The sequence below is a fragment of the Vespa velutina genome, chromosome 21 (genome assembly GCF_912470025.1).
Source record: "Vespa velutina chromosome 21, iVesVel2.1, whole genome shotgun sequence".
In the NCBI taxonomy this organism is placed as follows: Eukaryota; Metazoa; Arthropoda; class Insecta; order Hymenoptera; family Vespidae; genus Vespa; species Vespa velutina.
Genome location: NC_062208.1, coordinates 3,133,575 through 3,146,190, shown reverse-complemented (window position 1 = coordinate 3,146,190; position 12,616 = coordinate 3,133,575). Strand labels below are relative to the sequence as shown.

Genomic DNA, 12,616 nt, shown 5'->3' with positions numbered 1-12,616 from the left:
AAAAGAGAAGAAGAAGAAAAAGAAGAAGGAAAAAAAAAGAGAAAAAGAAAAGTCGAATACGAAGCGTAAAGGAAAGAAAAAGGAAAAAGGGAGAAGAAAAATAAAGAAAAATAAAGAAAAAAAAAAAAAGAAAACCTAGATATATGCGTACGCACGTACTTAGATGTATCTACTCCTAACTTTTTCTTCTTCCCTTTTTATTCTGTTTTTTTTTTGTTCTTTTTTTTTTTTGAAATCTAATCTCCTAGAACGAGTCTAGGCTTTACGGTATTGCATCGGAACATGAACGTACGTAGTCGTATCATTGGGATTTTCCAATCGGTATAGAGAACTAAAAGGGCTGAATGCGCAATATGAATACGGTATTAGTAGAATCATAGGGCCTGTTTATGATTTGTATAGGCCGATTGAGTACAAGATCCGTCGTGTGACGGGAACGTAATAGGCATACGGACAAAGTACGCCAATAGGATGAAGCCGTGTGTACGGCATTGACGCCCTGTGCGTTATACTCTACAATCTACATACATATATATACAAATATATATATATATATATGTATGTATATATATCTGTAGATATATATATATATATATATGTCTAGAGATATATATCTTGTATAATATATATATATATATATTATATACAGAAGAAAGACATATATAGAACGTTACTATATTCCAGATAGAAGCGGCAAAGTGCGAAAGGCAGAGAGACTCGCGGATTTGCACGCTCGCGAATCCTTTTGAGCTCGGTTTCACCCTTCGTAAATACGCCATATCCGAACGTCGACTTCCTAAAAGCGAATTGTGACAGAATTCCGCAACAGGAATCGATAAGCGACGATAAAAGTAGAAGAGGGAAGCGTATGAAAGCTCTTTTGATTTCTCTTTAGCATCTACATATGTACCTACCTGTCAGAGTTTTCAATAATAAACATTACTTTAACCTTTTAAAAATCGATTTTCCAACAGGAAAGCAGGATATATATATATATATATATATATATATATATATATATATAATATATGGCAAAAGAAGCGATAAGGATCTTAGAAAGTCGCAGTAAAAATTGTCACGTTTTTCCATCGATATTACTTCGACCCTTTTTAAGAAGAATCGATACTCGATGTCAAAAAGACACGGACGGATGAAAATAGAAGAATTTGCTGTTAGGAATCTCGTGAAAATTTTTTCCCTATCTCTGGAAGAAAAAGGATGAGAAAAAAAAGAAGACAGAGAGAGAGAGAGAGAGAAAAGGAACTTACAGCAAAACTGTCACGTTTCTCGAATAACCAAATTTCCATTCCTAAATTCGACTTCCTACTGATCCACGACGGATATTCATAGGTTAACAGTCATTCTAATCTCATCTTCCGCCCTTCACCAAAAAAGAACCGAAACGGAATATAAGGCACGAAGGGTCACGGGCAGGTTTCGGTGTAGAGAAAGAGAAAGAGAGGGAAAAAAGATAAAGAAAGAAAGAATGAAAGAAAAAAAAAAGGAAAAAAGGAAAGAGAATATAAAAGGGAGGGCAGACGGTCCCTCGGGCCTAGCCTTAGGGAGAAAGAACCACCTGCCCTGGCGGGATCCTCTCCCCCACTTTATTTGAAGTACGGAAGAGAAGGCCCTAAGCTTTCTTGCCCTTACACCAGACTGCGCTATCAACGTTGAAAATGATCGCAACCGTCGTCGTTTCATGGGACCTACAGAACTTGCCGGGACCGAAGAAAATGTCTAAGAGAGAGAGAGAGAGAGAGAGAGAGAGAGAGAGAGAGAAAGAGAGAGAGAGAGAGAGAAAGGGAGATGGAATACTATGCGCGCGAACAACGGCTGTCGTTCTACTGAGAAGGGGGAGGGACGGTGAGAAACGGTGGGGGGTTGCAACGGCAGCGCACGACCCCACGCTCAGTTGCCGTGCGACCGTCGAGAGGTGCGCATTGCTTCAAACTGTCTTGAATTTTTTTCGCTCTCTCTCTCTCTCTCTCTCTCTCTCTCTTTCTCTCTCTTTTTCTCTCTCTCCTTTTTTCTCTATCCATCTCTTTCCGTTTACATCCCTTCGTGTGATTTTTTTTTTTTTTCCCCAAATCACGAGAGAAGACGTTATTTATATATTTATATATATTTATATATATTTATATATACATATATATATATATATATACATATACGTATATATATATATATGTATATTTTTTTTTTATTTATTCGATAAAAATTTAGAAGAATTTTATGGTGAAAGTTAAAGGGATAATTCTAGTGTGTGGGTGTGTGTGTGTGTGCACGTACGTGTATGCGTACGTGCGCGCGTGTATATATATATATACATATTTTGTGTGTTCGTGCTTACGAAGGGATCTCTTAACACAAGTTGGATTTCACTTTAATATTGGATTATATTTTAATGATCACTACGACCATGTGATCGTGAAAAAGAGAACGAGTTCGAAGGTGGAGATGTAGAGAGTGTCCTTAAGGATTGTGCGAAAAAAAAGTGAAGATAAAAGAAGAGAAGTAGGAAAAAGAAAAAAAAAAAAAAAGAAAATTAAAAGATAAAGAATAGGTGAATGTGGTGAAAGATCGAAGCAATGAGTACGAGATCTACGTGTGTTCTCGGATCGAAGGTGAAAGTTCGATTCGATTTGTGTAAACGTGTAGTACATTCGACGGAATAAAAAAAAAAGAATATATATATATATATATATATATATATATATTCAATGAAAAGATTACGTGTGAAAGAAGATAGTGAATAAAAAAACAAACAAAAAAAAAAGGAAAAGGAGAAAGGGAGGAAGAAAGAAAAAAAGTAGGAGAAGAAGAAGTAATAGTGTATACGCGATTATTTCTTTCAAACTTTGGTTTTTTTATTTCTCTCTCAAAGAGGATCTCTTCGATATGGATAAGCGTGCCTTCAGGATAACGCGGAGCACACGGATAGCGGTGCTGCACATTTTACTTCTGTGCAGTGGTGAGTATATCCGGAACATTCGCACTTTTCATTAATATCTAATAATACAATTTTACATATATATATATATATATATATATATATATATATGTATGTATAATTAGAGGATACTAATTCAATGCTGAATAAGAATGAATTCATTCGTACATTTTCTATTGTAAAAAAATCTCTGAACAATTATTATTATTACTATTATATATTATTATTATACATTAATGATATTATTGTATTATACTCGCTTTATAGGAAAGAAAAAAATGTTTCTCATCGTTAATTTAATTTGATTTACAAGCACGAATTAATATTGAAAATGTGAATGATTTTTTCTTTTCTTTTTTTTTTTTTTTTTTTTTTTTTTTTAGAAAACCTAATGAACATCAACGAAGAATGAAAATGAAAAGATAAATCAAATATAGGGCCGTGAAAATTGATCGTTCTGTTCGCGCATATCAATGAAGTCGTTACCACGTGACGTGACGTACTCAACGTATATATACTATCAATGCATCTACTAGGCACTACACGCAACTGAGATGCAACCGCGCGTAACGTACCTCGTTTTTTGTCTTTTTTCTTCTTTTCCTCTTTCTTTTTTTTTTCTTTTTTTTTTCTTTTTTTTCTTTTTTTTATTTTTTCCTCGCGTCAACGCTTTCGTAAATGCGGAATGACCGATGCGTGTGATAACAGGAGGTTGGAGGGGGTGAGGTGGGATAGGGGAGGGTGAGAAAAGCTCGCTTCGTTTCATCGAGTTACATTTTCAGTGTGCTCAAATGATCGAGGTCAATATAACTAACGCGGATTATATCGAGATGGTGCGATAAGCAAAACGAATTTTTTTTTTTTTTTTTTTTTTTTTTTTTTTTTTTTTTTTTTTTTTTTTTAATGTTCTTCGAAACTTTCAAAAACGCGGAGAGAGATAACGTCGTTCGATTGAAAAAGTTCTAATAATCGCGAGATTAAATAAAGAGAATGAACGATACGGGATTTAATGTGATAATTAAAATTTTGGTCCTTTTTTATTTATTTATTCGTATATTTATCTATTTATTTATTTATTTATTTTGTATTTTTTCATCTTAATTCTCAACTCTATTATTAATCGGCGAAGCGTAAAATTATATCCAAAATATTATACTTATAACGATATAAATTTTGATTATGATTTATTCGACTTTCTCTTTAAGTGCGGTATTATCGGATACGCGATTAGAACACCGTCGAAGCATTAGGAGTTTCGTTGGTAATGTTCCTAAACTATACATGCGTATGTCATGAAACACAAATTTTCTCTTTCTCTCTCTCTCTCTCTCTCTCCCTCTTTCTTCTTAGCGATTAAATCTAAACTGTTGTAATAGGATAATGGTGTAAGACGATAATAATAATTCCATCATTTAGATAATTTTATATTAGCGCCAATGATTCCTTTGAAATTTTTTTTATAAGATCAATGAAGGTGACGAACGATCGATGTCAACGGTTTCGACTTTCGCAAAGCTCCTTCTAAGAGAGTAAAGCGAATAAAACGAGATCGATCGGTCGTATGAAACTCGATGATGCGTCGTCTTCGAGTAGATATCCCGCTTATTTCTGTCGTATTAACGCCATCGTCCCTTTCCATCGTATACGATATCACGTAAACATCGATTGCATAAGCAGAAATTTCAACGTTGACAGGGTTTCATAATTTTTCATATTAAGCAAGCATCTCGTGTTCCAATTTTTTTTCCTCCCCTTCCCCTCCTTTTTTTTAATACCAAACTAATATCCTAAATAAAAAAGAATATATACGTATATATATATATATATATATACATATATAATGTAGGAAGATATGTTTTCATTCGCTTTATCGATAATTATGATTATAATACGTATTGAAATTAATATGCACGTATATATCGTTTAGTTAAAAATGAAATGGAAAATATAATTAAAATGGTGAGGAATAAAGAAAGATAAAGATTTATCTTGGGAAGTGTCATGGGTTTTAATAAAAGATCGTCTTCTACTCTGAAATAGAATGAAAAAAGAAAAAAGAAAAAAAGAAAGAAAAAAGTAAAAGATAAAAATAAAGAAGAAGAAGACAGGAAGGATTAAAGTAGAGTAAGTTCTTAAAGGTCAAAACCGGAGGTTTCTCAGGAGGTCCTTCTTTTCCAAGATAAAGACGATCGGTGGTCCGGTCGAGCGATTCTGTTATCGGTAAATACGATGGCATAGAATACGACTCCGGTAGCGAAGTAAGTTATGCGACGAACGACTCGACTTATCGCGAATCGCGAGGCAGAGTTTCGTGCTGACCGAAGTCCGGCAAACGGAAGTACGATTTACGATGTTATATCCACTTTATACTTAACGTTCGTTCGTTCGTTCGTTCGTTCGTCGTACGTTCGTTCGTGTGTGTCCTAGGAAATCATAAATTTCGAATCAACGTTCGAACGAGTCTCTCGTGTAAATCCCTAGGATTATCTCGCGAGATGCGTCGCGATGTCAATGAGCCAACATGAACAGTGATTCTCAACATATTTATTCCAGATATATTTTTGTGAAGGGGGAAAAAAAATATATATATATATATATATATATATATATATATATATATATACAAATAACATATAAATAACTTTGGACTTCTTCGTGGCATCGTCAAAGGAAAAAGGGAAAAAAAAAAGTTTAAAAACGCGTTGAAGGAAAATGTTTCATCGTTTTATGAAATTCGCGAATGCATAAAGCAAAGTTTATGTCACTTTACCGAGGGCGCATCCTGTGCGAAATCATAAATTCCGAATCAAAGTTCGAACGAGTCTCGGGGGCTCGTCTCTACGAAGGAAAGTCAAAATTATGTTACGTGCATGGGTGTTGGCGTGTCGCGAACGTGAAATACGATACCGAGAAAGATGCATATATTCATAAGGGTCAAACCTTTATTTTGTTTTTATACACACAAATTTAGCATATTATAATATCAAAATGAGAGAGAAAGGGAAAGATATATATATATATATATATATATATATATATATAAAATTGGAAAAAATTTATCAAACGCGTTAGAATGTAATATTATATTTGAAAGAGAAAAAAAGAAAGGAAAAGAAATATTGTCCTCGATCGTTCGAATTAAAATGATATTGATAAAAAAAAAAGAAAAAAAATGAGAAAGATCAGATTCACTGTAAGAAAACCGATTTTTCTTCGATCTTAGCTCGAACGAGAATAAGTGTAAAACGCAAGGAGAACTATCCGTCTTGGCGCTCGAACGTAAAGTAAAGAGAAAAACGTACGTCTCGGTGCCCGAAGCGTTTTGTATTCTTCTAACCGGCTCAAGAACGAACCAATGAACGTACACGAACGTACATACGAACGAACGAACGTCGTACGATCGCCAATGCCATGCTATGCACTTTTTCTCGTCGGTTAAAGAAGGCGCGCGCGCGCGTGCTAATGACGCGAACGGAATGAAGTTCGATAAGATGCTTTCCTACAGTATCGCGAAAAACTTCTAACTGGGTACGACATAAGTTTCCAACCGAGTTTCAACGTGGAACCTTTTCAATGATAGAGAGAGAGAGAGAGAGAGAGAGAGAGAGAGAGAGAGAGAGAAAGAGAGTAACTTTTCATACAATTTTCTATTACAACAGTATATCTATGTATGTACGTTATTAACGTCACAAACTATTGTAAACTATTTCGTTCATATAAAATTAAAACAAACAAGAAAAAGAGAAAAGGGATGAAATGAGGAAGGAAAAAGGAAAGGGAAAAATGCATTACAATGAGGGAAAAAAAAAAGAAATTGAGAATTAATCGATTTATCGTAGACGCTGTTGACTGATAAAAAGAAAAAAAGAAAGAAAGAAAGAAAATAAAAAAGAAAAAAGAAAAAGAAAAAGAAACGAAGTAAAAGAAGAAAAACCAAACGCGACATTGAACGAGCATAAAGGCGTTATCCTGATATCTTGATAACATCGAAACTAAAACGGTTGCTCCATTCATCGTGCAGAAGAGCTCGTCGTATCCGTATCCCGAAACGATTTGTCATAGAGATCCAAATTCTCCAGGGAGAAATCGCCTAACGACTCGGCAAAGGCATAGAGCGAGCATCTCTATACTCTCTTCGTTCGATCGAATGCATACACGTTCGAATCTCGTGATGGCGAACACACGGAAGAAACATTTATATGTGTATATATATATGTATACCTACCTACCTATGTACGTACGTACGCATAACTATACTACACTAGTCCATCGTAATTCGTTTTACGCAATCCAATCGGAATGCACGAGAGAGTTATAACAAATGACGGAGTAGGTATAACCGAGCGCTTTGTGAAGGTGGAAATTGCAGGGAAAGGTTACTGCTCGTTAAAAATGACTCTTTCAAATCATAAATCACCCTAATGATTTGCCAGCAGTTGTTGTAATCTGGAACTTTATCATCTTCCAAATGAATGACTTATACGTGTTTTATTTCAAATACGTCGAATATTGTTATACAAGTTATTCCTATACGATGGAATTAAATATCAAACTTTTTTTTTTTTTATTATTTTCTCTCTCTCTCTCTCTTTTCCTCTTAATAAATATATATATATATATATATTCATACGTTCGAATGATTTTTTTCAATCGTATCTAAACATTCGAAAGAAATATACGAACAAACGATACAAGGATTTAACATCGAAGCCTTCCTTCGTGGTTCTATTCACCTTGGCTAATCTCCCACTACTCGCCATTACTCTCCTCTCTCCAGCCGCTTTCTATGCTCCTCCCTCCTTCTCCCTCTCCTTCACCTTTTCCATCTCCATCACCATCTTCTTCTCCTTCTCCATCACCATCATCCTATCTTCCTCTCCAAGCCTTACTACGTCATTACACGTCCGTAACTCCTTCGAGAACTTCGACTAATTCGTTCGTATTGACCAAAAAAGAAAAAAAAAAAAAAAAAAAAAAAAAAAAAAAAAGAACGAAAAAAAAAGAAAAAGAAGAAAAAGGAAACTTACGTTTCCAACTACTACCTATCTTTAATACTCCCAATTAAATTTAATGATTTAGTTTAAAAACTCTTTAAAACAAACTTCTTTTCGAATAGAATTTTTGCGAAGTATTTTCTTTCTTTCTTTCTTCTTCTTTTTTTTTCTCTCTCTAATTTTTTTTACCTCTTTCGATTTTTCCTTCGAATCATTTTAAATTGAGAACCACTGACGAAGTTCACACGCATATTGGTCGAGCGTTTTTACCCTTTTCGTACTTGTTTCACTGTTTATGTCATTCTGCTCTGTAGAGGAATGTCAACCAACGAGTTGTACGCAGTCGCATCCAGCTGTACATATATATGTACATGTATATATATATATATACACCCCTCTCTCTCCTTCTCTCTCTCTCTCTCTCTCTCTCTCTTTCTCTCTTTTTATTCACGTGAAACGTGGAAAATCGAGGACGGACGTCCGTCATTTCGTAGGCGCTTTCTATTCCTCTACGAACGAATCTAATCTTGAAGAACATCGCTAAAGTTTTACTATAACTATCGATCGAAAATCTTTTCGAGATTTTTTTATATACACGCGCACGCGCGCGCATATATATATATATATGTATAATATGTGTGTGTATAGTGTATAAAAAAAAAAAAATAATACAAGAAATATTCTAAAAGATCGAGTAGGAAGAAAAAGAAAAAGAAGGAGGAAAAAAGAGAAAGAAGAAGAGTAAAAGTCCGTTTGTGGATTATTTTAAAATAAGCGAGACGACTGGTAGTACAGAGAGACATGGTAAATACGGAGTTCGGTTCGAAACGAAGCACAAGAACTAAGAAGCATAGACGTCTTAGGAATACGAAATTTTGTGCTCTCGTAGATCTGTGTTATCTGTACGTTTGTATGTTCACACCTTCGAATGTACAAACTTCTTCCTGTCAATTGGAAAGTATCGTTCCTTTGGAAAAAAAAAAAAGAAAAAGAAAAAAGAAAATAAAAAAAAAAGAAGAGAAAAAAAGGAACGAGAGAAAAAAGATCGTACGTCTTCTAAATTCGATTTAGAAGATAAATTTTCCTCGAAGAAACTCGATTGATTATACAGGATGTGGTAAAAAGTTCTTAGGTGATTTTACAAATCGATTAGGTATCTTTTTTCTTCTTCTTCTTTTACTTTTTTATAGACTCAATTCTCACGTTTTCCTATACCATTCGTGGAAATTGCAACAGTCTTAGAGAATTGTTTACGATCGGAAAAGCAAAAGAAAGGGAAAATGAAAGAAAAAGAAAAAAGAAGAAAAAAAAAGGAATTACCGTGTAAAAAGACTTGGAAAATGGAATCGTCGATTCGTAAAATCATTCAAGAATATTTCGAACGTACGATGATATAAATTACCAATGGTGATCTCACGTTTTTAAAACACCTGTGACAATACACCGGATAGATTCCATCGTGCATGATTAATATTGTAAATATTCAAAGATAATAACTTGCGCCATTCTTATTAATGATGAGAAAATTTTGCAGAGAATTTTCTTTCCTTTTTCTTTTTTTTTCTTTTCTTTCTTTCCTTTCCTTCCCTTTCGACGTTCGCGGAAGTAAATCGCGTTAAACCGATGGATCGTAAATATGAAAGAAGAAGAGAAGAGGGGAGAGAGAGAGACAGAGAAAGAGGTACATAAAACTCTAGAAGAAAAGAAGAAAGAAGTTGACTACCGCAGTTGCTCGGTCGTAAAATGAACGCCGAGAGATGAGGAGAAGAGGTCTCTCTCTCTCTCTCTCTCCCTCTCTCTCTCTCTCCCTCTCTCTCTCTCTCTCTCTCGATATCGTTAAAGAGTCGAACCGGTGATTTTACCGTTAGGCGACCCAATGACGAAGCATATTCGCAGGGACATCACAAGTCTCGTGGTTCCGAGATATCGAACGGTACTCGTAGTGCTATCGATCCATATGCCTAACGTTTTTAATCCCTTTACAATCGATTTTCATGCTAATACGAGAGCACGTTAAAATTTCATTGATAGTGAATCCCAAACGTACTTACGATTGTAATACAATTAACGTTATATAAATGTATTTGGTTATTAAAGGGATAAATTTAAAAGGATCCAAAATAATTCTCCGGGATGAACTTTTTGATATCATTTTGATAACAATAGGGAATCAATCCCTTTTATCGTCCTACTTTTTCAAATTAATATCACGATATTATCAATTTGATCGTCAACTTTTTCTATATCATTTTCTATGATCGTACGTTTATACTTATATTAGGTATGTAAAAGAGATTTATCGAAAGGAATTTAATGAATTAACTATTTGATATATATACCATCGAACATTTCGTCCAGGAATCTATTTCGATCTTGGATTATTTTATAGAACTAATTCTTTTTTTAATTCGATCATACTAAATGTAGCATTTTTTACATGAACAATATACAAATCCAGACGATCTATTTGATATAATTTTGATCTATTTGTATATATATATATATATATATATATATTTTTGTATTCCAAGAATCGGAATTTGGCGTCGATAATAGAAATACAAATTCGACATTAAAGTTTGACACGAACAAGATAAAAATATAAATAAGAACGAGATCGAAAAGGATCGATGAAACAAAACAAAACAAAAAAAAAGGAAGGAGAAAAATGTCGTGATAAAGTCATTCGATATAGTTTTGACGAGAAGAGTGTTATCGATCCGTATGCTTGCGTCGCACGACGACTCAGTTTCGAGCCGATGACTCCCTTCGATGCAGAACGCACGGCCTGATTTACTTCGGTGTCGCTAACCCGTCTGCCGTAAAATCATCCCCTTTCGATCTCAAGACACATTCCTAGCTAGCGCTTTATTATAGTTTTTTTTTTTTTTTAATTGCTCCTTCGAATTATCGAATATAAAACTTTTCAAAGGAACGAAGCTCGTTCGACATTAAATAGGAATTATCTTTGTTGTTTCAGCTCTAACACAGGGCCGAGTCGAGGAAACGCAGATGGACACGCACGAGGGTTCAACGGTACAATTGCAATGTCGATTCGAGCCGCCAAAGGAAAACGTAACGTGTTTTTGGTTGACCCATACGAACAACAATCATGACAACGCGGCGATCGAGAATCGTTCGTTATCACCGAATTATAATGTCTTTATGAATCTCGAGGAAGGTCGTTACGATCTACAAATAAGAAATGTTTCGTACGAAAGGGACAATGGGAAATACGAGTGTCGAGTTAAAGTGAGTAGTACGGGTATGGATATCCATAGGAAGTATATCACTTTGACGGTATTAAGAGCACCAGGGCCACCAACGATATCTCCAACCTCGGCGCCCGCTACCGAAGGACAAAGATTGGAACTTCAGTGTAATACGAACGGCGGTAGTCCTGAACCCGAGGTAAGATGGTACCGGGGTAACAACACGACTCTCCTTCATTCCGGTAGAACGTTATTGGTCGAGCCAACGAAGGAAGACGATCGTGCTATATTTCGATGCGTAGTAAGAAATCGTGCTATGAGAGAAGGGGAGACATTGAACGCCACAGTTACGCTCGATGTTAATTATTTCCCTCGCGTTACGGTAGGCCCAGGAAATCCATTGAAAGTCGAGGTGAACGGTACCGCAACATTGGAGTGCCACGTGGATTCGAAACCAGTCGTTGGTATGGTACGTTGGTGGCGCGACGGTAGTTTCATTGCAACAACCTTTCAACATGTTATACAAAAGGTAACGTTGCAAGATGCTGGCAAGTACACTTGCCAAGCCGACAACGGTCTAGGAAAGAAAGGCGAGAGTTCTTTGCTACTCGATGTACTTTATCCGCCGACCGTGTCTATCGAAGGTGAGAGCGTTAGAATCGCTCAGGTTGAGGACACCGTGACGGTACACTGTAACGTATCGGCCAATCCAGCCCCGTCCATAGTCGAATGGCTCCGTGAAGGTCGCCCGGAGTTCAGACAATCCGGTTCGATATTGAGATTAACTCGAGTCACGGCCGATCACGCTGGAAATTACACTTGTCGTGCTGTTAATACCATTCATCCGACCGGTGGCGAACGAAGGAATCATTCGGCCAAAGCACACGTCACCGTTCGAATTAGGCACAAGCCTGGACCGGCCAGAGTAACTCCAGACTCGCCTGTAGCCGTCGAAGGTTCCAGAGTTATTCTAACCTGTATGGCTAGTCCCGCCGGTTATCCCGAACCCCAATACAAATGGTGGAAGGAGGGTGACGGTGAAAATATTCCTGTTAGAACTGAAAATTCTGGCCCTAAGTATGAAATTGATTCTGTACATTTGGGAAGCGAAGGTACATACAAATGTTACGCCATGAACGAGATTGGAAATGGCGAAGCTGCCTCCGTTAATCTCACAGTTCATCAACCTCCGAAGATACTCACGAAATTACAACCTCACGTCACGAGAAAGTAAGTATTGTGGCATTTCCTTCTTTTCTTCTTTCTTTTTCTTTTTCGCGACTTCATCCTTGCATTTTCCTTTCTCACGAATTCTCTCTCTCTCTCTCTCGCTCTCGCTCTCGCGCGCGCGCGCGCATTTAATGATTCTCTACGGGAAATAAATTCAACCCTTCAAAGAGATAAATAGTTTGCGATTCTCGATACTTATTCGACGCAGGAAAAATAAAAGAAAAAAAGAA

The 12,616-nt window shown here is 36.1% G+C and overlaps 1 protein-coding gene across 5 annotated transcripts in view; it reads left to right on the top strand.

Moving 5' to 3' along the window:
- LOC124956281 (hemicentin-1) overlaps window positions 1-12,616 on the top strand; it is a 155,817-nt gene that overhangs the window by 140,236 nt on the left and 2,965 nt on the right. For 2 of the 5 annotated variants that reach the window (XM_047511842.1, XM_047511840.1), the window contains exons 1-3: window positions 1,783-1,933; window positions 2,224-2,971; window positions 10,925-12,386. In XM_047511842.1, coding sequence (XP_047367798.1) covers window positions 2,899-2,971; window positions 10,925-12,386 — 1,535 coding nt within the window. In that variant the 5' untranslated portion in view covers window positions 1,783-1,933; window positions 2,224-2,898. Of the gene's footprint in view, window positions 1-1,782; window positions 1,934-2,108; window positions 2,972-10,924; window positions 12,387-12,616 lie in introns of those variants that run through there. The other 3 variants (XM_047511844.1, XM_047511843.1, XM_047511841.1) reach the window with 2 other exon arrangements.